Genomic DNA, 27,988 nt, shown 5'->3' on the forward strand with positions numbered 1-27,988 from the left:
TAAATCAGTTTGCCACAAACTGAGTAGTGAATACCTTTGCAATCTTCTCAGTAGGTACCAATGGAAGATATAAAGCGTTGTATCCCTTCTCTGATGCAGCATATTGCTCGGCCATTGGCTCGTACTTGGTGTAACGTTTCTTGGCAGTGGGCTCATACTTAGCATAGATTATTTTAGCTAGTCCTGACGCAGCTCCCATCACACCAGCACTTTTGACATCAGCTGCAACTGCGTGAGCCGCTGCAGGATCTTGCTTGAAACAAAGGGAGTCCCGATTGATTCCATGGTCGAAAGAGTGTGGATGCAGCACATTTATTTGGAAGTTACTCTTCTAAAATGCATTGGCTTTTATTAAGTAGTTTTTTTGTGATAAAAAAAAGTACTCTGCAAGCTTCAAAAGGCTTTTGATCAGATTCTTACTTTTATTTGTAGGTTCAGTTTTGCATTGCTTATAAATCTTACTTCTAGTTTGATATTCTTCTTCATTATGTTGTTTGGTTAGTTTCATCTTTTAATAATATTTACCATTATCTCTGAGTATGGCATCTCAAATCATTTATCAAATTATATATACATCAACTTTCATCAATTGTTCTCAAAAATACTTCAACAATGGTGATATTTCAGGTAGGATAAAGGGAACAACTTATAGTTGAGGTGTATTTTGATAAATAGTGTTGGTGATAATTCAGATATGAAACTCAATAATAAGATATTTTAATTAAGTATGTTTTTAACCATTAACTCAAGTAAAGAATGTCTACTTTTGAACCCTAAAGTGGGAATCAAAACCATATTTTGAAATGAGGTTTTGCACATCATGACTCAATACAACAATAATTACTACTTATATCTCAGTCACGATCACTTTACTTATACTCCTTTTTGTTTTGAAATTATATCTACGAATGACATTAACACATAAAAATCATGGGTCTTAATTTAAAGATCATGACTATTCAGGCCTATACACGTCTAGTAACCAAAAGACACAAAAAAATATAAGCAAAAAATAAAGAGAAAATTTCAATAGATTCAAATAAAATTACAAGAAAATAGGAATGAAATAATATCACACCTTTCCTAAAATTTTTTACCTAAATAGTTTCCTTATCCTTCTAGGATTCGAATTGAAACAATGATGTTTAAAGCGGTAATATTGTGCAAAATATATAAAACTTTAGGAAAAAGAATGGACTAATAAAACTTTAGTCTAAATAATATAGGAATAGAATTTCTAATCCTACCTAAATTAGGTCTTATACCATTATAAATAAACGTAGTTTGCTGGCTATTTTCTATTAACAAATAGTAGAGAGTTCATAACTTTATAAATAAAATATCTTTCTTCAGGAAAAAAAGTTTTTCATAGCGAAAATGTTGAACGTTAGGATGAACAATTATAAGATCACAGTATACGTGGTGTCTTGTTGGATTTTTGCTGCCTTTGGTGGATTGATGTTTGGTTACGATATTGGTATTTCAGGAGGAGTTTCTGCTATGGATGATTTCTTGATTAAATTCTTCCCACATGTTTATCAAACAAAGTTACATGCTAAAGAAAATAACTATTGCAAATATGATAATTGGCTTCTCCAACTCTTCACTTCATCCTTATACATATCCGCTCTTTTCGCCAGTTTTTTCGCTTCAAAAGCAGCTACTAAATTAGGAAGAAGGACTACCATTTTGATAGCGTCAATCTTTTTCATTGTTGGAGCTGTATTGAGTGCTGCCGCGAAGAACAAGTTGATGCTTATATTAGGTAGAGTTTTGTTTGGTATTGGTGTTGGATTCGGAAACGAGACTGTTCCTCTGTTTTTAACTGAAGTTGCACCAATCCAACACAGAGGAGCTGTGAATATCATGTTTCAATTGTTTGTGACTATAGGAATATTCGTAGCAAATCTTGTTAACTATGGAACTTCAATGATACATCCATATGGTTGGAGAATATCACTTGGATTTGCAGCTATTCCTGCGGTGATTCTGTTTATTGGTAGTTTTGTGATCACTGACACCCCTACGAGTCTAATTGAGCGTGGTAATGAGGAACAGGGGAAGTCCACGCTCGTGAAGATTAGGGGTGTCAGTGATGTTGAGGCTGAGTACAAAGAAATCGTGGCAGCGTGTGAACAAGCCAAGCAAGTTAAGCAGCAATCGTTGAAAAACTTACTGAAGCCTGCTAGCATTCCGCCACTTGTGATTGGTGTGTTGTTGCAAGTCTTTCAGCAATTTACTGGAATCAACGCTATTATGTTTTACGCGCCTGTCCTGTTTCAGACTATGGGATTCAAGGCCAATGCCTCGCTTCTGTCCTCTGTCATTACCGGAATTGTTAATGTTGGCAGCACATTCGTTTCGATCTACCTTGTTGACAAGGTTGGAAGGAGAAAATTGCTCCTTCAAGCTTGTTGTCAGATGTTAATTTCTCAGTTGGCAATCGGAGCAATTTTGGTAAAAAGTTTATCAGAGACAGGAACGTTGAACAGGACACTTGCAGCAATAGTGGTGCTGCTTGTGTGTACTTATGTAATGTCGTTCGCGTGGTCATGGGGACCTCTTGGTTGGTTAATTCCTAGTGAGACATTCCCATTGGAAACAAGGACAACTGGTTTTGCTTTCGCGGTTAGCACAAACATGCTTTTCACTTCTATCATTGCACAACTTTTCTTGACTATGCTTTGCACTATGAAAGCCTATATTTTCTTCTTTTTCTCTGGATGGATCGTTGTCATGGGATTATTCGTCTACTTCTTCTTGCCTGAAACGAAGGGAGTTCCGATTGATTCCATGGTCGAAAGAGTGTGGATGCAGCACCCTATTTGGAAGAGATTATTCTAGAATGTATTATGTTTTTATTAAGTAGTTTTTTGTGATCAACATTTAGCTTTTTGTTTGTAGGTTCAGTTTTTATCATATGGATTAGAATATCAGTTTTTTTGTCGTCAAAAGTAGTCCCTTAGTTTCTTATTTGTTGGTATGTAGCTGCATTTTTGTTTTCTATTTGCTTCATTAATGTTCACACAAATTAGAAATTTATAAATTGATCATCTTTTGCTTTTATGTTGAAACAATAAGAAGATCCACAATCAGATATTTCCTCCTATGAAGATAGCAAGTATACAGATAAAAAAAAATGGGAACTTATATAATAAAATCAAGATGAATTAATTCTATCATATCTAGTAGGCTTTCTTTTTTAACATGCAAGTGGCAATATTTACAAGAAAAGTATCAAAAACACTTTTAAACTTGGCGCAAATTGTTCGTTTCATTCCCGAACTTTTTATAGCCTTAAAAACACCCCTCTACTTGACTAACTAAACTTAGATACACCCCTGCTACACTCCCGATATGCAACATGACTTAGCAAGTAGTCTCAAACTCTTGTAGGAACATGGAGTTCTTAATAAAAATAGAGAGAAGTGTTGAAAACACCCCTAAACTTGACGAGAATTTAGGGGTGTATTTCACTAATGTTGCAAGATCAGGGGTGTATTTAGCTTCAATTAGTCAAGTAAGGAGGTGTTTTTAAGGCTGTCAATAGTTCAGGGATGAAACTAATAATTTGCGTCAAGTTTAGGGGTATTTTTTATACTTCTCTCCAATATATATTGGTAGAATTCTCAAGTTATATATTAGTTAGAGATGATTGAAAAAGATTAAAGAAAATTATTTGACTCTAAAGTTATCTTGTGAGTTATGGAAAGAAACCTTACAATTATCCCTTATAGAAATTGAAAAAGATAAAGAAAATTATTTTGACTCTAAAGTTATCTTGTGAGTTATGGAAAGAAACCTATCAATTATCCCTTATAGAAGGTCAAGTAGGATTGAGAGATTTCTAGACTGACAAGCTTTTGAAGGTGAAGTGTATATAACAATTGAAATCTTAAGTGAATTCTACATTGAAATGAGATAGGAAAATGAAGAGTGTTAATCTATATTTAAGACATACATAGTTTATGGACATTGTATATATTATAAGACATCGGTAGATCTTACATCGGAATGGTACACACAACTTTTACAAGCAAATATTAACAAATCTAAGGATGTTGTATCTTAGTTTTTTATTGGCAAATTAAATCTTATAACATTGATCGTAGTATTTTACATATCTCCAAAACTTTCGAAGACGCTAAGTTTTAGTTTTAGTTTTTATTAATTATTATTAAATAACTAGACATGAACATTAAGGTGTATTGATAAATAATCAGATACCAATTCAATTTAAGAATGTAGGGATATTCATGATTCAGTTTAAATTAGTTTTTTTTTTAAAAGGAAAATTATATCAATTAAGCCAATTCTTTTAAATGTTAGAATCAAAACAAACTATTTAAGTCAGTTTTTCATCGCTTTGATATTTATTTATTTTTTTGTTAATTCAATTCTTTTGTCATTTTAATATATATATATATATATATATATATATATATATATATATATATATAAACATATTAGATTGACTATATTTCAACGTAAAGCTATCATATCAATTGCACATTAAGAAAAGAAGGAACTATATAGAGTATGTAATTAGGTAATAATAAAATTGTTGTAATCTCATAATCTGAGTAACATATTACCTTGTTAATAAATAGAGGGAAAGAAAATATCTCTTCCTATTTTATCCCCCCCTCCCCCATCTATATGTTAATTTCTTTTTAATTAATTTCTTTTATTTTTAAAATTTTCTCTTTAATATTTATTGCATTTTAAATATATTATATTAATGAGAATTATCTAAATGTGTTACATAATTTATGTTTTTTTGAGTATAAGAATTTAGAACTTTTGAACCGAAGTATTCAAATATTTATTAATAAGTATTTATATAGCCGGTTTGATTTGTATTTATGGTTATTTTCTTGCTTAGAATTAAATAAAATATCGAAATGAACCTTTTTTTTCCAATCAAACTGTAATTTACCATATCAAAGTTTGATAATATATTGGATAGAACTTTGAAACTTTTAGATTTTCTAGAAAAGATGGGATCAAAACTTCTCGATTATCGAAGTGAAACTTGACATACCGACGTCCATTCCTTGTGAATTGTTAGCTCATATATATATAGGTATCATTAGCGAGTGCTATAGATTTCTTGACTGACCTATTCTGATATATTCATAATATTAAGACTTGACAGGGAGCATACATCATTCTTTTAAAAGCTAACATATGAAATATTGAATAAATTATAAACATATCTTTTTTCTTTATATGTAATTATCAAATTCTCGTATCAAAGTTTGATTTATCGAACTGAACTTTCGTTCTTAGTATCCACTATTTTCAGTTACCGATTAATAAATTATCTAAATCAAACTTTTAAAAATATCAATCTGATCAAACTAAATAGCAAACATCCATTCCTAATTGCATATATTTTTGTTTTTGGTATCTACTACTTTCAGTTACCGATAATTAAATTATCGACATCAAACTTTAAGAAATATCAAATTGAATAGCAAACACCTACTCCTAATTGTAGATATTTTACTACTTTCCAATTATCGATATCAAACTATTCAAACCAATTAGCAAACGTACACTCCTAATTGTAGGATATTTTCTTCTACTCGATTTGATTCAATTTTTCGATTTTTCATGACCAGCATACCCTTCATTATTGGTCAAAAGATTATTTATTACTCAACATAAGACAAAAAGATCTAATATTTTATTTGATAATAACTTCACTTGAAGTAAGTAAAAGTAGTATCTTTGAAACTTTTCCTTTTTAATCATAATTTTGAGTCAAAAAGATTTGAGTAGAAAGTGTAGGGACTACACTCTTCTTTTCTCTTTTTGTCCATTCTGATATTGACAAGATTCATCAGCCAACACTCTCATCACTACAATTTCAGTCTTTTCTCAGAGAAACTGTCACACCCCACAAGCCTGAAATCATCCTTTATGGAGTATGAAAGAATCGACAAGAGAAATTTACAGGTAAAATTTGAGTTTTAGAGATTGAAAATCTTGCAGAATCAGTGACAATGGAGTAGGATTTGAGTATAAACACTGATTAGTTGTTTATTAGCTTCTTTAATCTGTTTTGTGATCTGGGTTGTTTTGCTTTTTTCATCTCTTTATACAAGCTCCGACTTTGCTCTTTTGAACATACGATTTCAGGGTGGGAGGTGGAGGTGCTTATCATCCGAGAAACCCCTTTTGTGATCTGGGTTGAAAGCAAAAAAAAAAGTTTTTTTTTTGTCCTTTTTCCCCAATGTGAGTTTGTATTTTCAAGGCAAAATTGACATTGTTGAGCTTGAGAATCTTGCAGAGTGAGTGACGATGGAGTAAAGGGTACAAACCCTGATGCATTATGTACTGCTAAATTGTTAATTTGGTTCTTTACTGGCGTTGTGATCTGGGTTGAAAGCACTTTTTTTCACTTTTTCTCTTTCCCCAATGTGTGTTTTGATTTTCAAGGCAAAAAAAGGTAGAGAGAATGATGCATTGATATATCGTTTTCATCACAATTGGGCTTTTCCTACTTTAGTTATTGTTGGTTTTGCTTGTTTTTTTCTACTTCTTGCATTATTCTCCTTTTGTTTAAAAAAAAAATCAACTTTTGATCCATTGAATCTGCACATAGTTATACAGAGCCATCACTTTCTATGTAAACCCCATTTCTCATTTAGGAAATTAAGCTTTCTTTTCCCCTTCCGTTTTGTTTGTTTTGTTATAGCTGTCTCCTAGAAAGCTGAGGTCTATGCTACTGGGAGCAGAAAAGAAGAGGAAACAAGAAGGAAGGGATGACGTAGTAGAGGATCAAGAGCTTGAATCTGCTACTGTGTCCTTGAGATCCCATTTGCCTGAGATCCATGACTCCGGTATAGTAATGCATTGACGTTTTGTATATTGTGCAATGAGATTTTGTACTTAGGGGGTACCTTCATTTCTTGTTTTAATGCTTACCTTGTTTACACACTCTGTTAGATTGAATGCAAGTACTTGTTTTTTGCCTGTCAGGTTGTAATTTGGAGAATTACAAAGATGTAAATGTTGTAAGTGTTGTTCCTGAGAGTTCAACTTCCTTAGCACTTGATTCATCAATGTCATTGGAGATGATTAATGACACGAGAATCAAAGATCAATCTTTGGTTAGTACAAGAATTAGGTCTCAAGATGACAGTAGTTTGGACTGTGATGGTGGAATCGATAGTGTTGGTACTGTATCTCCTCTCTTTGAATTTCAAAAGGCTGAACGGGCAGCACAGAGAGTGCCCCTAGCTCATTTCTCAAAACCTGCCCCTTCCAAATGGGATGATGCGCAAAAATGGATAGCAAGCCCAACATCTAACAGGCCGAAGACTGGGCAGAGCAGTCAAGTTGTTGGATCTCGCAAGCCTAGTCATTCTGGATATGGCTATCGGCAACAATCTACAAAAGTTGTAGTTGAGGTTCCTGATCAAAAATTGGTTCCTTATGAGGAGCCTGTTGACACAAAACAGATAGACTCAGGCCAACCAAAGGACAGCGGAGTTCAGAAGTTCGTGAGTTGGGAGGCTGAGCCACACCCAATTGCTGAATCATATGTTAAGCCAATGCTCATGATTGAAACATCCATCGGACAATCAGCAAGTAAGACTAATTTTTTATGCGCGATACCCTATCAACCAACACCTTGCACTGTAGCTTTAATCCCTTTACATGTGACTGGAAAAGATTTCTGTCTATTCTTGATATAAATTTGAGTCCAAGAATGGGAAATAGTAGTATTGCTAATTTCAGTGTACTTTTTATAAAGATATTGTTATCATTTCTAGTTTGCATTCTATTGTGTGAAGCACCTTCTATTTAGAGGTTGCACAATTATATTCAATAGTTGTCTCATTTGGCATACAGGGCATGTTGTTGTTGTCTCATTTGTCATTCAATTTTTAATGCTTGGCTTCCTCCATGCACTCCAGATACATTTTGTTCACTTAATGAGATGGTGCAGAGAATATTGTTGAGAATATCAAAGCAAATATGCTTCAATACATTCCTTTTGAGCCGAGGGTCTATCGAAACAACCTCTCTACCCCACAAAGGTAGGGGTAAGGTCTGTGTACATCCTACCCTCCCCAGACCCCACTTGTGGGATTACACTGGATGTGTTGTTGTTTATCAAAACAAAAATATAGATACTTGGAGCACTGATAAAAAGTATTGATACTTGAAGCATTCAAATGTTCTTGAATAGCTGAAATCTTATTGAAAATGTAAAAGCCTGTGATTTAGATTCTACACTCAATGGTTGACAGCAAGGTGGTACACATAGAAGATTTAGCTGGCCTCACGGCTGAACATTTCTAGAAGTGCTAGTATACCTCCTTATAGCTGCATAGTTTTGCTTTTTATTATTATACTCTTCACCTTAGGCTGACACACATTTATTTTTTAAGTTCTTTACATTAGGCTGATATATTTCTTCTTTAAACTCTATCTCCCTTTTCTCAAAGTTTACTTCTCTTTTTAACTCTGCATTGCATGATTAAGCATATGTACCAATGTATTCATGGAGGAATTATATAGGGAAGTATCTTTTTAAGGAAAGTAGATAATATTGGGTGGCCGAAAAAGAGCAAGACGAAATCTATTGGGGAGGCAAATCCTTAATGTTACTTAAAAGGTCTGAAGTTGCATGTAGTTTTCATACTCTCAGTAATTGGAAAATGTATGTAACTTTTGGACTCTTGGGTCCTGACTTTTATCATCATGATAATGGAAACTACTCATTTTCAAATTGATCTTCAGTTTATATTTCCCAAGTTAAGCCATCTCACTTAAAGATGGGGAAATATGTTTTTTCTCCTTACTCTTGACTCACTTGAACTTCCTTTGGCACTTTCAATAACTATTTGAGCCTGTGAGACAACAAAGTATTAGCAAATAAGTGAGTAAAATTATCATGATTTTCTTACGTGATTGTACTATATTTAGTTGGTATCTTCTTGCAACCATGCTTTAAGAACTTCTCTTTTGAGCTCAAGGTCTATCAAAACAGTCTTCCTACCCTACATACATCTCCCAGTACAAAAAAAGAAATCGCCTAGTTTCCAACATTCCAAAAATATTAAAAACTACAATAAATACTTAAATCTATTCCCACAAGTTCTATCACAATAGATTTGCATCCTTTAAATATCAATGATTAGAAGACTGATACGATCTCATCTCCAACAAATGTGAACAAGCTCTATTCTACCCACTCAATCAACCATGAATCCAAACCAAACAAAATTGACTTTTCCCGCCAATTCCCTTAACCCATCTAGATGACACTATTAGTAATTAATACAAACCCTTCATCTTGTGTCGAAATGGGTCTCCAAGGCAACTCTCTAACATTGCATATCTTGATGGAGAATAAAAAAATGATGCTAGTGATACAAAATCCTTTCATCAAACCTCAATTGTGACGGAAGGGATGAGGATATATATGGAGACTTACAAAAACTATCTATAAATGTCGACTGCCCTTCAACCACCAATGAACTACCAACTCTTGGGGTTATCATTCTTTCACATTCCAACATGGGAGATACCAATGTACACTCCCATGCACCGAACCCCTCCAATGGCACCAACAACCCCCCCCCCCCTCCCCCCAATCAGGCTATTCAAACATCTAATAAATAGACCCTTTGTACAAGCACTGACAAATGCACAGACTAGCACAGGGAACTAGGGTTTTCTTCCCAACTATGGGACTAGCGGGATAAATGAAGAGCATAGGAACTCAAATGTAAAACAATGTAGCCTCCTCATCTTAGGTACACTCTCTTTTAAACTAATTTTTTTACGACTAGTGAATACAATCACACAGGAAATAGAATAAACTTTAGAACTAATGCAAGAAACAAAAATCAGAATAACTATGTTAAAGAAGATAAAATTAATTATCTTTAAAGAGAAATACAACAAGAAATTCATCTTTATCAGTCTCTCGAATCTATTAAAAAGTTCAATAGATAGCAAGCAACCTTTTACAACTCTCAGATAGAGAACTATGTTTTAGTAATGAATCCAACTGTAAGAACCTGAATGTTGGGACGAAATCCAACAAGGACATTCCAATCATGGAACTAGTTTCCATGAATGCAGGTACAAGGAACCTAAATGTTCTTGTTGGATTATGTCTCCGCATTAAGGTTCCTTATTGTTTGATTTATTACTAAAACATAGTTCCCTATTTGAGAGTTGTACGGTCGCCTGATATTTATTGAGCTTTTTAATAGATTCAGGGATACATAAAGATATATCTTTTGTTGTATTTTTCTTTGTTGATTATCACTTTTATCTCTTCTAACATAGTTATTTCGGTTCTTGTTTCCTACATTAGTTCTAAAGCTTCTTCTATTTCTTGGGTGTTCGAATTTACTGGTCGTAACAGAACTAGTTTTACAGGGGGTGTACCTGAGTTGAGGAGGCTACGTTGTCTTGCATTTGAACTTGTGTTCTCAACATTTATCCCACTTGTCCCGTAGTCGAAAGAGAATCTCTGTTCACTGTGCTAGTCTTTGCATTTGTTCGTGATGGTACAAAGGCTCTATGTCTTGGATGTTTTGGTGGTGGGGGGTTGTCACTTCCATTGGTTGAGTTTGTCATATGGGAGTGTACCGTGGTGTCTCACACGATGGAATGTGAAAGAACAGTAACCTTAGGAGTGGTAGTTCATTGATGGCTGAAAGGTTGTCAAAATCCATAGATGGTTGTTGTAAATCTCCATGGCTCTCATCCCCTTCGACATAATTTGAGCTAGGTTGGATGAATTTTGTATCACTAGCATCATTTCTTGATTCTAATCAAGACATGCAGTGTTAGAGAGTGGCTTAGGAGACCTATTTCGACCCAAGATGATGGGTTTGTGTTGGGTACTAGCGACGTCATGTAGATGGAGGTTGCACCCGTAGCCAATCCGTCCACTGTATCAAGGGAATTGGTGGTAAAGTTTGTTTGGCTTCGATTCATGATTGAGTGGGTAGAGAAGAGGTTGTTCACTTTTGTCAAAGATGAGATCATATGAGTCTTTCGGTCATTGATATTTAAAGGAGGCAAATCTCTTGTGATAGAATTTATGGGAATAGAAGTAGTATTTGTTGTAGCTTTTAATATTCCTGAGATGTTGGAACTAAGAGTAGAAAGATTAACCGTTGAAACTAAAAAATTAGAAGTTGAAATCTCTATTTAAGAATGACAAATAAATGCAGATCTTGGGAAAGAAAGAAAATGAACAAAATAAGTCAGCTCTACTTCAAAACAAAGAAGGGGTAATTCTATTACATGAGCTTTTTCATGATAGTTGGTCCTTCCTTTCTCTCTGTTATTCTTTCATTATGTCAAACTACAATAAATACTTCTAGTTTAGGCGGTTAATCCTTCTACTCCTAGTTCCAACAATCCAGGAATATTTGAAACTACAATGAATATTATTTTTATTCCCATATATTCTATCACAATGGATTTGCATCTTTTAAATATCAATGATCAGAAGGCTTAGACAATCTCATATCTGACAAAAGCAAACAACCTCTATTCCACCCACTGAATCAACCAAGAATCTAAACAAACTTCACTTTCCTGCCAATTCCCTTAACACAATAAACAATTTTTTTGCAAAGGCAATCCCCATCTACATGACGCCACTAGTAACCAACATGAACCCATCATCTTTGGTCGAAATAGGTCTCCAAGGCTACTCTCTAACACTGCATGTCTTGATAGAGTATCAAGAAATGGTGCTAGTGATACAAAAATCATTTCGTCAAAGTTCAAGTTGTGTCGGAGGGGATAAAGAGAGTCATGGAGACTTACAACAACCATCTATGAATGTCGACAACCCTCCACCCACCAATGAAATACCAACTCCTAGGGTTATCATTCTTCCACATTCCAACATGAGAGACACTAATGTACATTCCTAAGCACCAAGCCCATCTAATGGCAGCAACAAGCCCCGACCAGGCTACCCGAACATCCAAGCCATAGACCCTTTGTACCATCATTGGAAAATGTAGGGACAAGCACATGGAACTAGGGTTTCTTCCCATAGTTGGGAAGAAAACCCCGGTTTCCTGCGCTAGTCCCTATATTTGTCAGTGATGGTACAAGGGATCTATGTATTGGATGTTCAGGTAACCTCGTAGGGGGTTGTTGCTGCCATTGGATGGGCTTGGTGCTTGGGAGTGTACATTAGTGTCTCCCATGTGGAAGAATGATAACCCTAGGAGTTGGTATTCGTATTTCATTGGTGGCCGAAAAGTTGTCGACATTTATAGATGGTTGTTGTAAGTCTCTGTGGCTCTCTTTATCCTCTCCGACACAATTTGAACTTTGACGAAAGGAGTTTGTATCACTAGCACTATTCTTGATGCTCCATCCAGACATACAGTAGTAGAGAGTAGCCTTGATGACCTATTTTGACCCAAGATGATAAGTTTGTGTAAGTTACTGGCGGCTTCATGTAGATATGGGTTGCAGCCAATTCATCTACTGGTATTAAGGGAATTGATGGTAAGGTTTGCTTGGATTCATGGTAGAGAGGAGGTTGTTCGGTTTTGTCAGAGATGAGTATTGTCTTCCGGTCATTGATATTTAAAGGAGGCAAATCTATTGTGATAGAATTTATGGGATTAAAAGTAGTGTTTATTGTAGCTTTTAATAATTCTGAGTTGTTGGAACTAGGAGCAGAAAGATTAACTGCTGAAACTAAAAAATTAGAAGTTGAAATCTCTATTCAAGAATGAAAAATAAATGCAGAACTTGGCAAAGAAAGAAAATGAACAGAATAAGTCAACTCTAACTCAAATCAAAGAAGAGGGTTGATCTATTATTCATGATAGTTGGTCCTTCCTTTCTCTCTTTTATTCTTCCATTTTGTCATTAATATTACTTCTTTGTGCAGTTAATTCTTCTGCTCCTAGTTCCAACATTCCAAAAATATTTTTAAACTCCCAAAATACTACTTCTTTTTCCATATATTCTATCACAATAGATTTGTGTCCTTTGAATATCAGTGATCAGAAGACTCATACGATCTCATATCCGACAAAAGCAAACAAACTCTATTCCACTCAATCAACCATGAATCCAAACTTCACTTTTCTTGCCAATTTCCTCAATACCAATGGACAAATTGGTAGTGGGGGCAACCCCCATTTAGATGACGCCACTTGTAACCAATACAAACCTTTTATCTTGTGTCAAAATGGGTCTCCAAAGCAACTCTCTAAAACTACATATCTTGATGGAGAGTCAAGAAATAATGCTATTGATACAAAATCCTTTCATCAAAGCTCAAATTGTGTCAGTGGGGATGAGGAGATCCATGGAGATTTACAACAACCATCTATGAATGTCGACTACCCTTCAACTACCAACTCCTGGTGTTATCGTTCTTTCACATTCCAATATGAGAGACACCAATGTACACTTCCATGCTCCAAACCTATCCAATGGCAGCGATCACCCCTCACCAGACTACCCAAACATCAAAGATATAGACCTCTTGTACCATCACTGGCAAATGCACGAACTAGCATAGGTAATTGGGGTTTTCTTCCCAACTACGGGACTAGCGGGATCAATGAAGAGCATTGGAGCTCAGATGTGAAATAATGTAGCCTCCTCATCTCAGGTACACTCCATGTAAAACTAATCCCTTTACGACCAATGAATACGAACACGTAGTAAATAGAAGAAGCTTTAGAACTAATGTAGAACAGGAATGACTATGTTAAAGAAGATAAAAGTGATGATTTACAAAGAGAAATACAACAAGAATTCATTTTATATGTCCTCGAATCTATTAAAAAGTTCACTAGATATCAGGCGATCATAACTCTCAGATAGGGGATTATGTTTAAGTTATGAATCCAACAGTAAGAAACCTGAATGCAGGGACGAAATCCAATAAGAACATTTTAATCATGTAACTAGTTTCCATAAATGCAGGAACCTGAATGTTCTTGTTGGATTCTATCCCTGCATTTAGGTTCCTTATTGTTGGATTCATTACTATAACATAGTTCTCTATCTGATAGTTGTACGGTCGCCTGCTATCTATTGAGCTTTTTAATAGATTCGGGAGACAGACAAGGATGAATTCCTTGTTGTATTTCTCTTTGCAGATCATTAGTTTATCTCCTTTAACACAGTTATTTTGTTTCTTACATTAGTTCTAAAGCTTCTTCTCTTTCCTGTGTGTTCATATTCGCTGGTCATAATGGAACTAGTTTTACGGGGGGGTGTACCTGAGATGAGGAGGCTAAGTTGTTTTACATTTGAACTTCTGTGCTCATTGATCCCACCTGCCTCGTAGTTCGAAAGAAAATCCTGGTTCCCTGTATTTGCTAGTGATGGTATAAGAGGTCTATGTCTTGGATGTTCGGTAGCCTGGTGGGGGTTGTCACTGCCATTGGATGGGTTTTGTGCATGGGAGTGTACAGTTGTGTCTCCCATGTTGGAATGCGAAGGAACACTAACCCCGGGAAGTTGGTGGTTGAAGGGTTGCCGAAATTCATAGATGGCCGTTGTAAGTCTCCATGGCTCTCCTCACCCCCTTCGACACAATCTGAGCTAGGATTGAAGGATTTTGTATCTCTAGAATCATTTCTTGATTCTCCATCAAGACATGCAGTGTTAGAGGGTGGCCTTGTTGACCCATTTCGATCCAAGATGATGGGTTTGTGTTGGGTACTAGCGGCGTCATGTAGATAGGGGTTGCAGCCAATCCGTCCACTTGTAGTTAGGGAATTGGTAGTAAAGTTTGTATTCATGGTTGATTGAGTGGGTAGAGAAGAGGTTGTTCGCTTTTGTCGGAGATGAGATCGTATGGGTCTTATGGTCATTGATATTTAAAGGAGGCACATCTATTGTGATAGAATTTATGGGAATAGAAGTAGTTTTTAATATTTTGGAACTTGGAGTAGAAGGATTAACCACTAGAAGTTGAAATCTCTATTTATGAATGAAAAATAAACGCAAAGAATAAGTAAGCTCTACAGTGTTGTCCTGTGGACACACTTCTACATTTGCTCAAAACAGAGAAGAGGGTAGATCTATCACATGACCTTATTCATGATAGGTAACATTGACATTTCTACATCTCCTCTTTTAGTTTCAAAAATTCTTTGATGAATTTCCTGTACCAATTCCATTTTCTAGATTCTTGCTTAAACTAGATTGGATTTGATATACTCAATTTTAAGATGCGATGTGCTCTACTAGATTGTAGCTGATAAATCAAAATGTGATGTATCTGTATTAGAGTCAAAATGAATGTTCATGAGGACTAGTTATACGGATGTTCCTGTATGGGAACTTGTACACATGCCCAAAAGCCAAAACACAGATAAGATGGAAGATTTGTTACTCATATGAGTGTGCAGATAAAATAAATACTTCTATACACCAACTGTAATAGATGGATGGATAGAGAGAGATATATCATCATTCTTATTCATATATATATTATTCTAGAAGTGGGAAGCTCCATAGTTGAAAGTTGGATTATCAAAATGTCCCTAATCATAACCACTTTGTCCTCATCACTTAATTAACATGCATTATACAAACTAAAATGTTTGTCTTCTATCAATTGGATAATTAATTCAGTTGCACTGAACCGGGAATACTATTTCTATCTGCAGTAATTATTGTAGACAGTTAGTGTGCAAACTGCAAACCTTTTATAACTATTAGTTATAGTACCAAAATTTCATATTACAACATTTATTTGTTTGGTCTTTTGAGCTTCAATCCGTTAAATATTCTATACCCTTTTCATATTCTTTACACTTTATAAAAGTCACCACACAATGTCAAACTTCTTTATCATTTTATTTTTTCTCCTTTTCTGTTAGACTGCCCAAAAAACTACATTTTCCCTCTTATTTGCTGAGTTGTGCCCGGCATAAGGTAATATTATTCCTTTTCCTTTAAACAAGTTCAGTTCATGCTTACCGCTTGAATATGGTTTGTATTTACGAAATAATGTGTGCTGATGATATATTTTTTTCTAATTATTTGACACACTTTATTTTTTTAGTTTGCTCCAAAAGAATCACGTTGGGAATAATTTCCAAACCAAATTCAAGATTATGTATGTATTTCGTGAGTTTGGTTTTATATACAACTTTATTGGTTTGATACTGTGTGATTTTTGCCTGCTTAGTGGTCTCTCACATTTAATCTAAGTTGTGCGGACTCTTCACTTTTGATGCCGCACCCTTGGCAGGTTCTCCAAAAATACACTACTTTTGGAGAATCTGACACACACCCACCGACATTTTTGAAGAGTTCGAGCAATTTAGCTTTTAATATAAGTATAGATAGTTTTTTTTTTCCCATTATTAACTAATATCATACCTGAAGTGCTAGCTTTGTAAAGAAAGGAAATAACTCCGAGCATGTATCTCATTTTGTTACATGACAAAAAAATAATCTTGCGTTACAAATATAAATTGTATTTGAATCTACTTCCTAACTGAATTATCGTTCAACTTTGCAGGTTCAGAAGATGTCAAATAATTTTACATTTACGAATGAAGTCATGCAACTAGCTTGATTGTTTATCAATTTGAAATTATATTTTTTCTTTCCAGATTTTCAATTGCTCATTCTACACATATTTAAATAGAGTATTATATACTCCATTTTAGGAAGTCTATATTAATTCTCATGAGACACATGTGCAATGCATGTGTCCACAACCTAGTATATTTACTATAAGCATGGAACTTAAGCTTTATGGTGCCTTTACGTCGTGCTTGATTCATGATCGTCCACAGTAAATTGTTGAAATACGATGAACTTTTGGATGCAAGATGATAAACGATTATATTTTTTTGCAGTAAATCTGAGCCGTCATGATTCGTCTGTTTCTATACATAGTGCAACTGTTATTCCCCCACCATCGACTGCAAGGTCCGTCTCAATGAGAGATATGGGCACGGAAATGACTCCAATTGCAAGCCAGGAACCTTCCAGGACTGGGACACCTGTGAGAGCAACTACACCTACTCGCAGCCCAACTTCATCTCGGCCATCAACTCCGGGAGCTGCACCAGCTTCCTCTCCTTTTCGTCCTTCAAATGATAATTTGGATGCTCATACAAATGAGTTGTCTGACCAGGAATTACAGATGAAAACTCGAAGAGAAATCATGGCACTTGGAACTAAACTTGGTAAAATGAATATTGCTGCCTGGGCTAGCAAAGATGGTGAGGATAGAAATGCATCCAGCTTGCTGAAAACTGATAAGCAAGACCAACCAAATACCACTGTCACTGAGACACGTGCAGCTGCTTGGGAGGATGCAGAGAAAGCGAAGTACTTAGCCAGGTAATTTCCGGGATATTAGAAATCTTATTTTAGTTCTTGAGCCTTTTTGTTGAGGTTTAGAATATAGTTACAAGTCAAGCTAGGTTATTCACGCGACCTCCTTGGTGCCCCATTAATGACGTTGATCCTGTTATATATTTTTATAAAAAAAGATTTGCTAGCTTATTCAACTTTGTAGTTATTGCTAAGATGCTCGTCAACTTCTGCTGCACATTATTCATCATGGTGATGGGTGCTCTTTATGTATGCTCTGGAGCATAATCTGATGAAAGCTTATCTATCCAAAGAAAAAAACAAGAACCAACAATTAGTTGATCAATGCAGATTCTCAGTGGAAGCTTATGTGGATTTTCTATTTGAATTGTCAATTTGCTACTTAGTGTATGAGTTGCTGGTTTTCTTTCTGAAGGTTTAAACGAGAAGAAATCAAGATACAAGCATGGGAAAATCATCAACAAGCAAAGACAGAAGCTGAGATGAGGAAAACTGAGGTAATTAATTATCTTTTGCGCGATCAAGTATTATGCTTCTAGTTCAGCCATCTACATAGTGCAAAGTTAACTTCTAAAGCTCTCTGAACCAGAAGTAGATGACTTACAGATTTTCTCTATTGACCTTGCATGTTTTTTATTTGCTTTGTGATTTCGCACAAATTATCGAGAACAATAAAATTAGACCTGCTCTTCACATCCTCTTATATAATTCTTTTGGATAAGTAGTACTCCTTCCGTCTCAATTAATGTGACACCGCTTAACTAGGCACTAAGTTTAAAAAAGAAAGGAAGAATTTTGAAATTTGTGGGTCTAAAACAAGCCTTAGACATTTGTGTGGCTATACATCATTTCATTAAGGTTAAATAGGAATTTTAAAGTTAAGTTGTTTCTAATTATAGAAAGATGACATTTTTTTGGACAAACTAAGAAGGGAAGTGTGACTCATAAAGCCGAAGAGAAACTTTTTGCAAACTAAACATTTTTGGCTTTCAGGTGGAGGTGGAAAAGATGAAGGCACGAGCACAAGACAAGCTAATGAACAAGCTAGCTGCGGTGAGATACAAAGCCGAAGAGAAGCTGGCAGCAGCAGAAGCCAGGAGAAACAAACATGCTGTAAAAATAGAGAAGCAAGCAGAATACATTCGTAAAACTGGCCGTTTACCGCGCTCATTCTCCTGCTGTCGCTGGTGCTTCTGAAGAGCTTCAAATCACTATCAAATGCTCTGTATATTTTTTGCTTTTCCACTAAGCTAGTATTGTGAAGTTGGAGACTGCCTTTGTGTATGCTTGAAGCTCTTGTACAAACTCAACTGGTTGACCATTTCACATGTAATTGTTGATCAATGGAAGTTGAAGTTCAGCCATTCTCCAGTGGCCAATTGCGATTTGATGATTAATGAATGGTTCCTCCAAGCTTATTAATTTGAAGTTCTTGTACATGAATTTAGTAGTCTTGTAGTCTCTTATTATGTAATGTGTAGTAATATTTATTGCTGCATTTATTTTGTATTTTGCTATATTGTTATCATATTTTCTTGATACCTTGCTTCGATGACTTCTCTTTTGAGCAGAGGGTTTAGCAAAAGCAATCTCTCTACCTCACAAAGGTATGGATAGGATTTGCGTACATATTATCCTCTTTAAACCCCACTTATGGAATTACACTGGGTTTATTGTTGTTTTTACCTTTGTTTAAATTTGGACTTTATTTGATATAAACTAAAAAAAACAGTGGTTTGACCTAAGTTGTAAAAAGAAATATTGCCCCATCCTAATTTGATTGCATGGGGGATGAATAAATATTCTACTTTGATAATAGGAAAAAAAAAAACTTTTACCCAAGAGAAACTATATACAAGTGGTTCTCCCTTACTTTCATACTGCTATGTTTTTAACTATTAATTCGCGTTTACTGCTTGATACCATTAAAGTATATATATATATACTCTGATGATATCAAAGAGGAAGAAGCAATGCTTCAGTGAAAACACTACTCAGTTACTTCTTAAAACCATTAGAGTATATATATATACACTTTGATGACATCAAGGAGGAAGAGACAATGTTTCAGTGAAAAGACTGTTCAATTACTGTTTGATACGGTCAGAGTATATAGATACTATCAGAGTATATAAATATCATCATAGTATATATATACTCCAATGGTATCAACCGTGGTTCAGTGAATAGAATAAGGGGGCAATCAAGTAAATAGTTTGGATTGTGGCTCCAATCAGGGTAAATATATTGGGTTGGGTCCAATTTGTATAGTTTTCCCATAAATATTCTACTTTGATAATAGTCCCTTGATAATATGTACGATAGTAAGGCCCATTTACTAGTGGCCCAACAATGAGTAGGCTTCATTATAATTAGAGCCCAATTTCCACTTTCCTGGCAAGAATTTTTGTTCGAATTATCTTTTTAAGGACTGTGTTTAGTTTTTGTTCCCATCTTATTTTTGTAAATATAGACCATATTTGTGCAACTACTCTTAGTGATGCATCAGAATTTGTGTAAAAGTTGTGATAGATTTTGTATTAATGTCACCATTAGAAATTCTAGTAGTCCGTCAAAACTTGTGAACAATTGGTCCACTTTTTTTTCTATAACAAAGGAAATCCGTAACCGCTACCCTTTGGACTTGTTGCAAGGCAAATATTTGTCCATCCATCAGAATTCAGAACTTCTTATGATATGCCAAAGTCAGGACTTGCAATCAAATTTATACCTGCAAGCTATTTTAGCAAAACTTCTTAAAATTGGATCAAAACTTTAGTACCAGGACTAAACAACCAATATGTCCAAATCACCCTAGTCTTTATGCAAGGGGAAAATTCCAATTAAGCTAAACTGATCCAGCAACTTTAGGAGAGGATATAGCAAAGCTGCAAAGGCACTTTTTGTTAACACTTTAAAAAGTTACATACAGTCTTCTTGACCCTTTTGGGCAAACCTAGCCCCCCAGCAACTCTAACTGGTGGAAAACTATGCAACCACCTCAGAGAGTTTAAATACATGAGAAAAAGTTTCTAATAGTACAAAGGCCAAGAAAAAAGAAAGTTTGTTACCCTACACTTCTTAAATCTTCTCATTGAACCTAAAAAGAGCTCACAGATGTATAGAAAACAAATACAGCTTAGAGCAAACGAATCTCCTGACTTTTATTAGTGAACAAGGCCCAACTTCTTTGCAAAGTCATCGTCATCATCATCCAAGAATTCATCATCAGGGTCACCTTCGTCGAAGTTGTAATCTTCACCTTCAACCGCCTCATAGTCATCATCATGTCCATCTCTCTGATCATAACCTTTGTGGTCTTGGGCGTCTGCTCCTTCCACAACCATCTCTTCTTCAGCTTCAAGTTCATTTTCACTGCGGTGCAAAGGAGATTGGTGATCCGCTGATTTGGGTACAAGCTTAGAATCTTCCTTCTGAATAGGAAGGTCAGACATATTCTTGGTAACAGAGGAAGGAAAATCCACATTCCCTGAAGTCATGGAAGTCCTCTCAGTCTGGTGTTTTCTTTCATGTTGATCGTCTTCACTCCCACCAGATGACATGCTACCTTCACCCCCTCTTTTCCTCTTCAAAATTTCTTTTAAAGGCATTGGTCCTTCAAATGATAGATCCTCCCCACCATCAAGTTTTTGGAACTTCCGTTTTCTCGGGGGTTGTTGCTCATTGCTATCAGCAGTTTTCCTACCTTTAAGTTCTGCAAGACTTTTAGGACGCAGGAAGTCAGAATTATTGACATTTATTATATCTCTCCTTATATGAGGAACTCTATTGTTTCTGCCATCGCTATTGATATCCTCTTGCACTCTTCCCTTTATTCTGTCTCGAGGCCTTCCTTGGTAAGAGTACGGCTGTGGCCTTTCTGAAGACAATCTGCCACGGTCTCTAGCCCTATCCAACCGCAATTCAGCCCTATCATCTGGAGACGATGATCGAACTGGAAGCTTTATTCTTCCTCGAAGGCGACCACCATTAAGAGAACTATCATGTGAAGGTAAATAGCGTGCATCCCTCCTAGAGCTCTTGTTGGCTCGACCTTCAACATGCTTTTCACTTGAAAAGTCATGACCAATAACAGATTTCAAACCATTACCCCTCCTGTGCTTCGATAACCGATGCCTCAGATCTGATATCTCAACATGTTCAGGGCTATCTACTGTACCATTGCGTCTGCTTTCAAGATGAGCTGAGCCCCCTGGTATTCTCTCAGAAGAAGCTATATGCTGCTCCCAAGCATAGTGACCCTGGAACCTGTCATACGAGTCATATCCACGCACATCACGGTACATATCTCGGTCAATATCTGCCACTGAATCATAATCAGCAGAATCGCCCATGTCATATTCATTTCTCTCCTCATTCTCCCTCCTTCCACCATAATGATCTTCACCATGATAATAATCTGAACCTCTGAGCTCATCATCCACAAGAACATCAAAACCAGGAGAAGGCTCCCTTGAAATTTCATCATCCTTGTATTGCATGCTGTTGTGATCATCGATCCCAATGGGCTGCTGCTTTCTGTTGGGGGCACTGAAAGGAATGCCATTGGTTGGAGGAGCACTTGGTGGCTTGTACCTGGAATGCTCTCTGTTTATGACAGAATTCGGCGGCAGCACCTTCTCATCAAAGGTATTATCTTTCTTAGTCAGATGATTTCCCAGTTTTATCACAGGTTTAGGTAGTTCACAAGGCTTCAGAGCATTTGTTTGTGAAAGTTTCGTGCCTTGCACAGACTTTTCAACCCCACCAAATGCCTTCTTAACAGTTGAAGTTTCACTAGATGCAGTAGACACTGGAGGTTGTGTAGGGTTGTTAGAAACAAAGCTTGGTGCATGCATGAATCCACACTTATCACCTTTCCGACAAATCCCTTGCTGGAAAAATATGCAGGGCACAGCTTGTTTACTAGAAGCATATGGAACCTGTGACATAGGTGCAACAGATACCATATGAGCTGCAGAAAATCCCATAGCAGTTGGAACTTGAGCTTCCAAAAACCCATCAAGAGGCTGCAGGGAAAAGGTTAATAGTCAATTGAATGACTAACTAGCAAATACAGAGCAATATACATCTGCTAGTAAAAGTAGAAACTCTATATATACATGACGACAAGGATCTTTGCATATTTATAGCATGGAGATGAAGAAACTAGAGCAGTTTGAGAAAGAAATAACTCACAGGGTGCCGGAATGCACACTTTGGGTTTAAGCAGTTTCCATTCAACCAGTACCAGCAATCCCTTGGATTAAGCCTAGCCATGTCACTATGGCGGTACTCGCACTCGCTTCCCTGTCAACAAAAAAATTGAAGCATCAATAGAAGTACATCTAGATCCATAGATGTAAATTAGTTCATTAAGGGTTGTTTAGTTCGTACACAAAGCTATGCCGGGATTATATAGCACAGGGATAATATTGGGATTAATAATCCCTGGATTATTGAACATTTGGTTCATTGCATTGAAAATGAGATATAAGGTGTATAACGCAAAACCTGTGTCTGGTTTTAAGTTTGATAAAGTACTGTTTACATTTATGCCGTTATTTTTAAGTAAATAGGAAAAGAGTAAAAAGGCAACTAAGGATACTTTGTCGTTAGCTGTTTTATCCAGGGTTTGCTAATCCTGGTATAAGAATCCATGTTGAATCCGGTATAAAATAATCCCAGTATTGCTTATATTGGAAACAAAATCCAACCAAATGTGGGATAAAATAATCCTGAATTTTATTACCGAGTTTTTTTTTTAATCCTTGTAAGGTATGGCCCTTTAAGACGTTATATAGCGTGGAGAAATCCACCATACATGCATTCACACAAAAAGGAACAGAGATCCTGTAATAAAGAAAGATGCTAAAGGCGTTTTGTACACAAGTGGTTTTTACCGAACAGTTACGAAAAGACTCAAAGAAAAATAAATGAGAAACAGTTTCAGTAGTTGCACGTGTTGCATCGATTGACTTTGTCTAACATGATACGAAGGATCACAGACACACAACCGATAGATTCAAATGCAAAACCAACATATCCCGACAAAGAAGATAAAGACAAATGTGATTGCCAGTGATCCGTATAGCAATGTACATGTTCGTGAACCAATGCACTTATTGTCACTATTAAAGAGAAGGATCACACACACACAACCGATAGATTCAAATGCAAAACCAACATATCCCGACAAAGAAGATAAAGACAAATGTGATTGCCAGTGATCCGTATAGCATTGTACATGTTCGTGAACCAATGCACTTATTGTCGCTATCAAAGTCGCCAACTTTAAACTTAATCCATGATTGACTAAATCCAGTTTGACAAAACCATCATAAAAGCGACAGAAACAAAACAAATTCCTATTAAAAGTAACAATCAAGCTCATAATACCTAGCAGTAACCTAAACATTCCAGCCGAAGGTCAATCATGCCATGTAATAGATGGTTTTAGGATCGCAACCACACAAGCAACAACAACAACATACCGAGTGTAATCCCACAAGTGGGATTTGGGGAGGTGGTGTGTACGCAACCTTACCCCTACACTTCAAAGATAGAGAGACCATTTCCGAATAGACCCTTAGCAACCACACAAGCATCACATAAATTTAAAATGAAAAGCTGAGCCAGTAACAATTGATGACTTGAAAGGTTCTTACTGTATGAACTATACATATATATACCTTAAAACCTTTATTATGTAAAGAAGTTGCTACATCAAATTCACTTTATAAAATCAAGATTATCTGCCTTCAAGATCCTTTTAAGCTTTAAACTGACATAATCATGAAATAGTTCCTTTTCATATAATTTTTTGGGGAGGGGATTACAAAGTGGGGGAATCAAATCCTCGCCAATAAGGTGAAAGTTCACGTAGTCTACTTACCAACAGCAGCCAAAACAAAGGGTTTACCAATAACACAAAACTCATCTTGAAATTAACGGAAAAAAAGAATTAAAAACACAATCTTTATCTCTTGCAACACAGATCCTCAACATAAAGGGCATCAAATTCAAATAATTCTGAAGATAAATCAACACTCGATCGAGAATTAAGAACGAAAAAGATTGAACCTTTTTGCATGTGAGAGGAGAAGCAAGAAAATAAACGCAATCGGTGTTACTCTTGACAGCTTCTTCTTCAGCTGATAATTGAACCGTTGCCGGTACCGGTACCTCTGTCGGCGGCGGCGTAGGGCCAACCATAATTGATGTGGGTTTTTCTTCGATGAAACCTAGATACTAGATCCTTTTCAAGAAAATCTTTGACGGTGGATCTAGGGTTTCCGGTGGCGGCTCCGGTACAATGTATGCATATATATACGTATATATATATATATATATATATAATCAGATGAAAAATCTGTGCTGTGAATGAATGAATTTGCAGGGTTTGTGAAGAGAGGAGAAAAGATGAGGTAACCGCTGCTGCTGCTAAGTGTGTGAAGAGAGGCATTTAATATCAAACAAAATACTCGGGTCGGGTGTAATTCTATGAGTGGAGTCTGATAAAGTCCGGTTTACAAATTCACCTTATTGTATTAAGGTGTAGAAATTATTTTTGATGCACTCGCAGTAATAATAATATACTCAGTAAAATTCCACAAATGAGATTTGGATAGGGTAGAATACATGCAAATATTACAACTATCTCATAGAGGTAGTGAAGTTCTTTTCGAAAGACCTTCATTTCAAGTGCAACAATTTTTGGTATAGGGAAGAAGATAATGAACACCGACCACCCTAATATAGACAACATTACACTACCTATTAAGAAGTCATATAGAGAATAACAAGTACGTGGGCTACGGGTTGTGTCGGGTCAGCCCATTATTTTTAAAAAATGCATTTTTCATAATTTTTAAAAATTAAATTATAAAATTTAAAATATTATTTTAAATATCAACAAGATAATATTACACGGTGTTAATGTTATTACTTGTTAATCAAATCCACAAATAAAACTATATTTATAATATTTATTAAGTTTGATTCAAGTAAAAGTACAAATAGCTAAATAGAAATATTAATCTAATTATTTTCTAATAATCATAATAAAACACAAAAAATATGACAATATTCCATAGGCTACTACCTACATAAGTGACTCCCTAGATATTTTAGAAAGATTTTATTTTATGTAGTATATATTTATAAATATAACTTGTATTTAAATTTAATATTTAAAATTTTAAATAGATTTTGACTTTAGACTTTTGTTATTTTTATTATTAATTAATTATTATTTGTCCCACATGTCAGTCCTATCTATATTTCAAGCCTTACAAATCAATAGGCTTATTCAAATCGAACTTAAAAACACTTTCCTTTTTTTAAATGGACTCCAAAAAATTTAGCCCAACCTATCAAATCACAGGTTAGGTCAGACCAACCTAACAGACCTAACCCATACTGATGACTCTAAGTTCAACTATGATATCATATGTGCCATTGTCCAAGCTACATGTTCTCCGCGTTAAAAAGTAGATATTCGGACATGCAATTTGAATAATGCATCGCCTTAGGATATATCAAACATCTTTGAATAATGCATTGTTTGTGAATTTTCATGTATATGTGAAAAATAACAACTTAAGAAATGCAAATTACATATCAAAATAAAATTTCAATTTCAAATCGATTTGATTTTAAATCACTAATATCAAATCATGTTCAAACGAGACGTAAAATTTATTCTTAAGTTACGCTTATCATAAGCCAAAATTACATACTCTATGTACTTATATTTTAGAAATCACGTTAATCTTCTTCAAAAGTTTGTCAACCTAAACTCGAAAAAACCCGACTCTTGTGTTGGGTTAGTTATCTTCACGAGAATTAGTACAAGAAATCTCACCTAACCCTTTTTAGTAAATTCTTGAAACTCTAAAACCCTACCACACACTGCTAAAACCTTCCCAAAAAAAACAACTCGCCGGAGACTTTAGCTTTCGTCCATAAACGCCGGAATCTACCTTTTACCGGCGACCATCACCATGAACTCCACTTTAACTATCGGTTCGTCATCGTTCTTCCACCACTCCACCACTTTCCCCAATTCACCTTCCCGTCCCTCCAATTTCACAATCCCCAAAACTGCTCATAAGAGCTATAGCAGAAGATTCGTCCTCCAGGCCTCCGTCAATGGCAATTCTAAGTCGAACCCATTAATCTCTACTCTCAAATCCGCCGGTGTTGCTGTTGTTTTCGCCGCTGTGGCCTTAGGGAAGTTTCCGGTCGGAACCTCATTTGCAAGAGCTGAAACCCCACCAGCTGCTGTAATGGAAGAGCAACAACAAGAGGTAGAAGAGGAAGGTTCACCACTGACCCAGTTCTTAGAATCCAGTCCTGAAGCTATTGAAGCCCTAAAAAACCTCCTCCAGGAAAAATTGGAATCAGGGGAGGACGAGGAGAGTCTGAAAATACTGAAGAAGTTGTCGTCTGCTCAGCCGGAGAATACCGAATGGAAATTCTTAACGGCGAGGCTGTTGAACGAAATGGGGAAGCTTGAAGATGCAAGGGAAGTTTTCGAAGAGATTTTATCGAAAACCCCTCTTTCGTTCGAGGCGTTGTTTGAGAATGCATTGTTGATGGATAGGTGTGGTGAAGGGGTGAAGGTGATTCAGAGGTTAGAGGAGGCATTGAGGTTAGCTGAGGAAGAGAGCAAAGTGAAGGAAAGTAGGGATATTCGGTTTATAATGGCACAAGTACAGTTCTTGCAGAAGAATGTTGAGGAAGCATTGAGGAGCTATGACGAGCTTGAAAAGGAGGACCCTAAAGATTTCAGGCCATATTTCTGTAGAGGAATGATTTACAGTTTGCTTGACAGGAATAAAGAGGCTAGAGAGCAATTCGCTAAGTACCGCGAGCTTTCCCCTAAGAAGTTCGAGGTGGAAGGTTATCTGAGAACAGCTTTGTCCCGGATGAAGCTCTTTGGAACTGATGAAAAAGAGAGTTGAATTCGATGATATGTAGTTTATGGTGGTTCAAAATCTGAGCTTTTAAGCAGCAAACCAGATTTTCGAGGAAGGTGGAAGCTTTAACTTGGTATACATTACTTATTCTTGAATTATGTCTAATATAAGATGAAGATAGATTAGACAATGAAATAAAATAATATTTGCTAGAGTCTAGCTACATTCTTGACGGATTCATATATGTATCTCGAATCAGCAGGTGATTCTGCTCAGACTCTTGACTTGCAGTTAAATCAATTTAGATTACTTGCCCTTTCATGGCATGTTCTTTTGATTAGCTAGATGAAGTTTATTTTTGTATCTCGGACTGAGGTTTCTTTTTATCCTTATGGGAGAGCAAGTTCAGCAGGAAAGTTTTGTACTTTATTTTGTTTTGCTAAGATGAGTACACTTTAATTGATATATGTTGATATATATGAAACCAAACTTTTATACCTAGGGTGTGGCCATTGATGAAGTTGGAACGAAGACCATGGGAGAACAGAATTTGAATTCCAGTAGAGGTAGAAAGTTATGCGATTTATTCCCTCCCAGACAGGATTAGTACCTGTAATAGTGTAAGGATGCAGGTATCGTAGAACAGTGGACGTGTGCACAAGGTGGTTTGGACACCTATATTATCAGGAAAAAAAAAGATTCAAACATTTCTTGAATGCCTC

The 27,988-nt window shown here is 35.9% G+C and overlaps 5 protein-coding genes across 7 annotated transcripts in view; 3 read left to right on the plus strand and 2 right to left on the minus strand.

The window, feature by feature from the left end:
* LOC125838351 (uncharacterized) overlaps window positions 1-18,786 on the plus strand; it is a 37,608-nt gene extending 18,822 nt beyond the window's left edge. The window contains exons 1-6 of one of the 3 annotated variants that reach the window (XM_049517421.1): window positions 5,782-5,964; window positions 6,707-6,851; window positions 6,991-7,602; window positions 16,860-17,349; window positions 17,759-17,840; window positions 18,337-18,786. In XM_049517421.1, coding sequence (XP_049373378.1) covers window positions 5,929-5,964; window positions 6,707-6,851; window positions 6,991-7,602; window positions 16,860-17,349; window positions 17,759-17,840; window positions 18,337-18,540 — 1,569 coding nt within the window. In that variant the 5' untranslated portion in view covers window positions 5,782-5,928 and the 3' untranslated portion in view covers window positions 18,541-18,786. Of the gene's footprint in view, window positions 1-5,781; window positions 5,965-6,278; window positions 6,300-6,706; window positions 6,852-6,990; window positions 7,603-16,859; window positions 17,350-17,758; window positions 17,841-18,336 lie in introns of those variants that run through there. The other 2 variants (XM_049517437.1, XM_049517429.1) reach the window with 2 other exon arrangements.
* On the minus strand, window positions 5-546 carry LOC125835564 (REF/SRPP-like protein At3g05500). The gene is made up of 2 exons (XM_049514679.1): window positions 526-546; window positions 5-253 (listed from the first exon to the last, which is right to left on the minus strand). The coding sequence occupies exons 1-2, from the start codon at window positions 544-546 to the stop codon at window positions 5-7; spliced, it is 270 nt and encodes an 89-aa protein (XP_049370636.1).
* Window positions 1,378-2,844, plus strand: LOC125838367 (sugar transport protein 8-like). Its single transcript, XM_049517448.1, has one exon. The coding sequence runs from the start codon at window positions 1,378-1,380 to the stop codon at window positions 2,842-2,844; it is 1,467 nt and encodes a 488-aa protein (XP_049373405.1).
* Window positions 18,787-20,192: 1,406 nt separating the features above from the next.
* Window positions 20,193-24,770, minus strand: LOC125838274 (zinc finger CCCH domain-containing protein 17-like). Its single transcript, XM_049517355.1, has 3 exons — window positions 24,427-24,770; window positions 22,543-22,653; window positions 20,193-22,373 (listed from the first exon to the last, which is right to left on the minus strand). The coding sequence occupies exons 1-3, from the start codon at window positions 24,556-24,558 to the stop codon at window positions 20,511-20,513; spliced, it is 2,106 nt and encodes a 701-aa protein (XP_049373312.1). The 5' UTR covers window positions 24,559-24,770; the 3' UTR covers window positions 20,193-20,510.
* A 1,430-nt stretch (window positions 24,771-26,200) lies between these two features.
* Window positions 26,201-27,693, plus strand: LOC125838471 (protein SLOW GREEN 1, chloroplastic). Its single transcript, XM_049517520.1, has one exon. The coding sequence runs from the start codon at window positions 26,349-26,351 to the stop codon at window positions 27,309-27,311; it is 963 nt and encodes a 320-aa protein (XP_049373477.1). The 5' UTR covers window positions 26,201-26,348; the 3' UTR covers window positions 27,312-27,693.
* Window positions 27,694-27,988: the final 295 nt, after the last annotated feature.

The sequence above is a fragment of the Solanum verrucosum genome, unplaced genomic scaffold (assembly GCF_900185275.1).
Source record: "Solanum verrucosum unplaced genomic scaffold, falcon-dt-bn FXZP01000284.1, whole genome shotgun sequence".
Lineage (NCBI taxonomy): Eukaryota > Viridiplantae > Streptophyta > Magnoliopsida > Solanales > Solanaceae > Solanum > Solanum verrucosum.

What these genes read in the sequence shown, in the direction of transcription:
- LOC125835564 (XM_049514679.1), bottom strand. Translation starts at nt 546, where the DNA reads ATGCCATACTCAGAGATAATG. An exon ending in TGCCATACTCAGAGATAATG is followed by an intron (nt 254 to 525) that starts GTAAATATTATT and finishes CTTTGTTTCAAG; the next exon opens with CAAGATCCTGCAGCGGCTCA.
- LOC125838367 (XM_049517448.1), top strand. Translation starts at nt 1,378, where the DNA reads ATGTTGAACGTTAGGATGAACAATTATAAGATCACAGTATACGTGGTG.
- LOC125838274 (XM_049517355.1), bottom strand. Translation starts at nt 24,558, where the DNA reads ATGGTTGGCCCTACGCCGCCGCCGACAGAGGTACCGGTACCGGCAACG. An exon ending in CTCCTCTCACATGCAAAAAG is followed by an intron (nt 22,654 to 24,426) that starts GTTCAATCTTTT and finishes TTTTGTTGACAG; the next exon opens with GGAAGCGAGTGCGAGTACCG. An exon ending in AGTGTGCATTCCGGCACCCT is followed by an intron (nt 22,374 to 22,542) that starts GTGAGTTATTTC and finishes TTTTCCCTGCAG; the next exon opens with CCTCTTGATGGGTTTTTGGA.
- LOC125838471 (XM_049517520.1), top strand. Translation starts at nt 26,349, where the DNA reads ATGAACTCCACTTTAACTATCGGTTCGTCATCGTTCTTCCACCACTCC.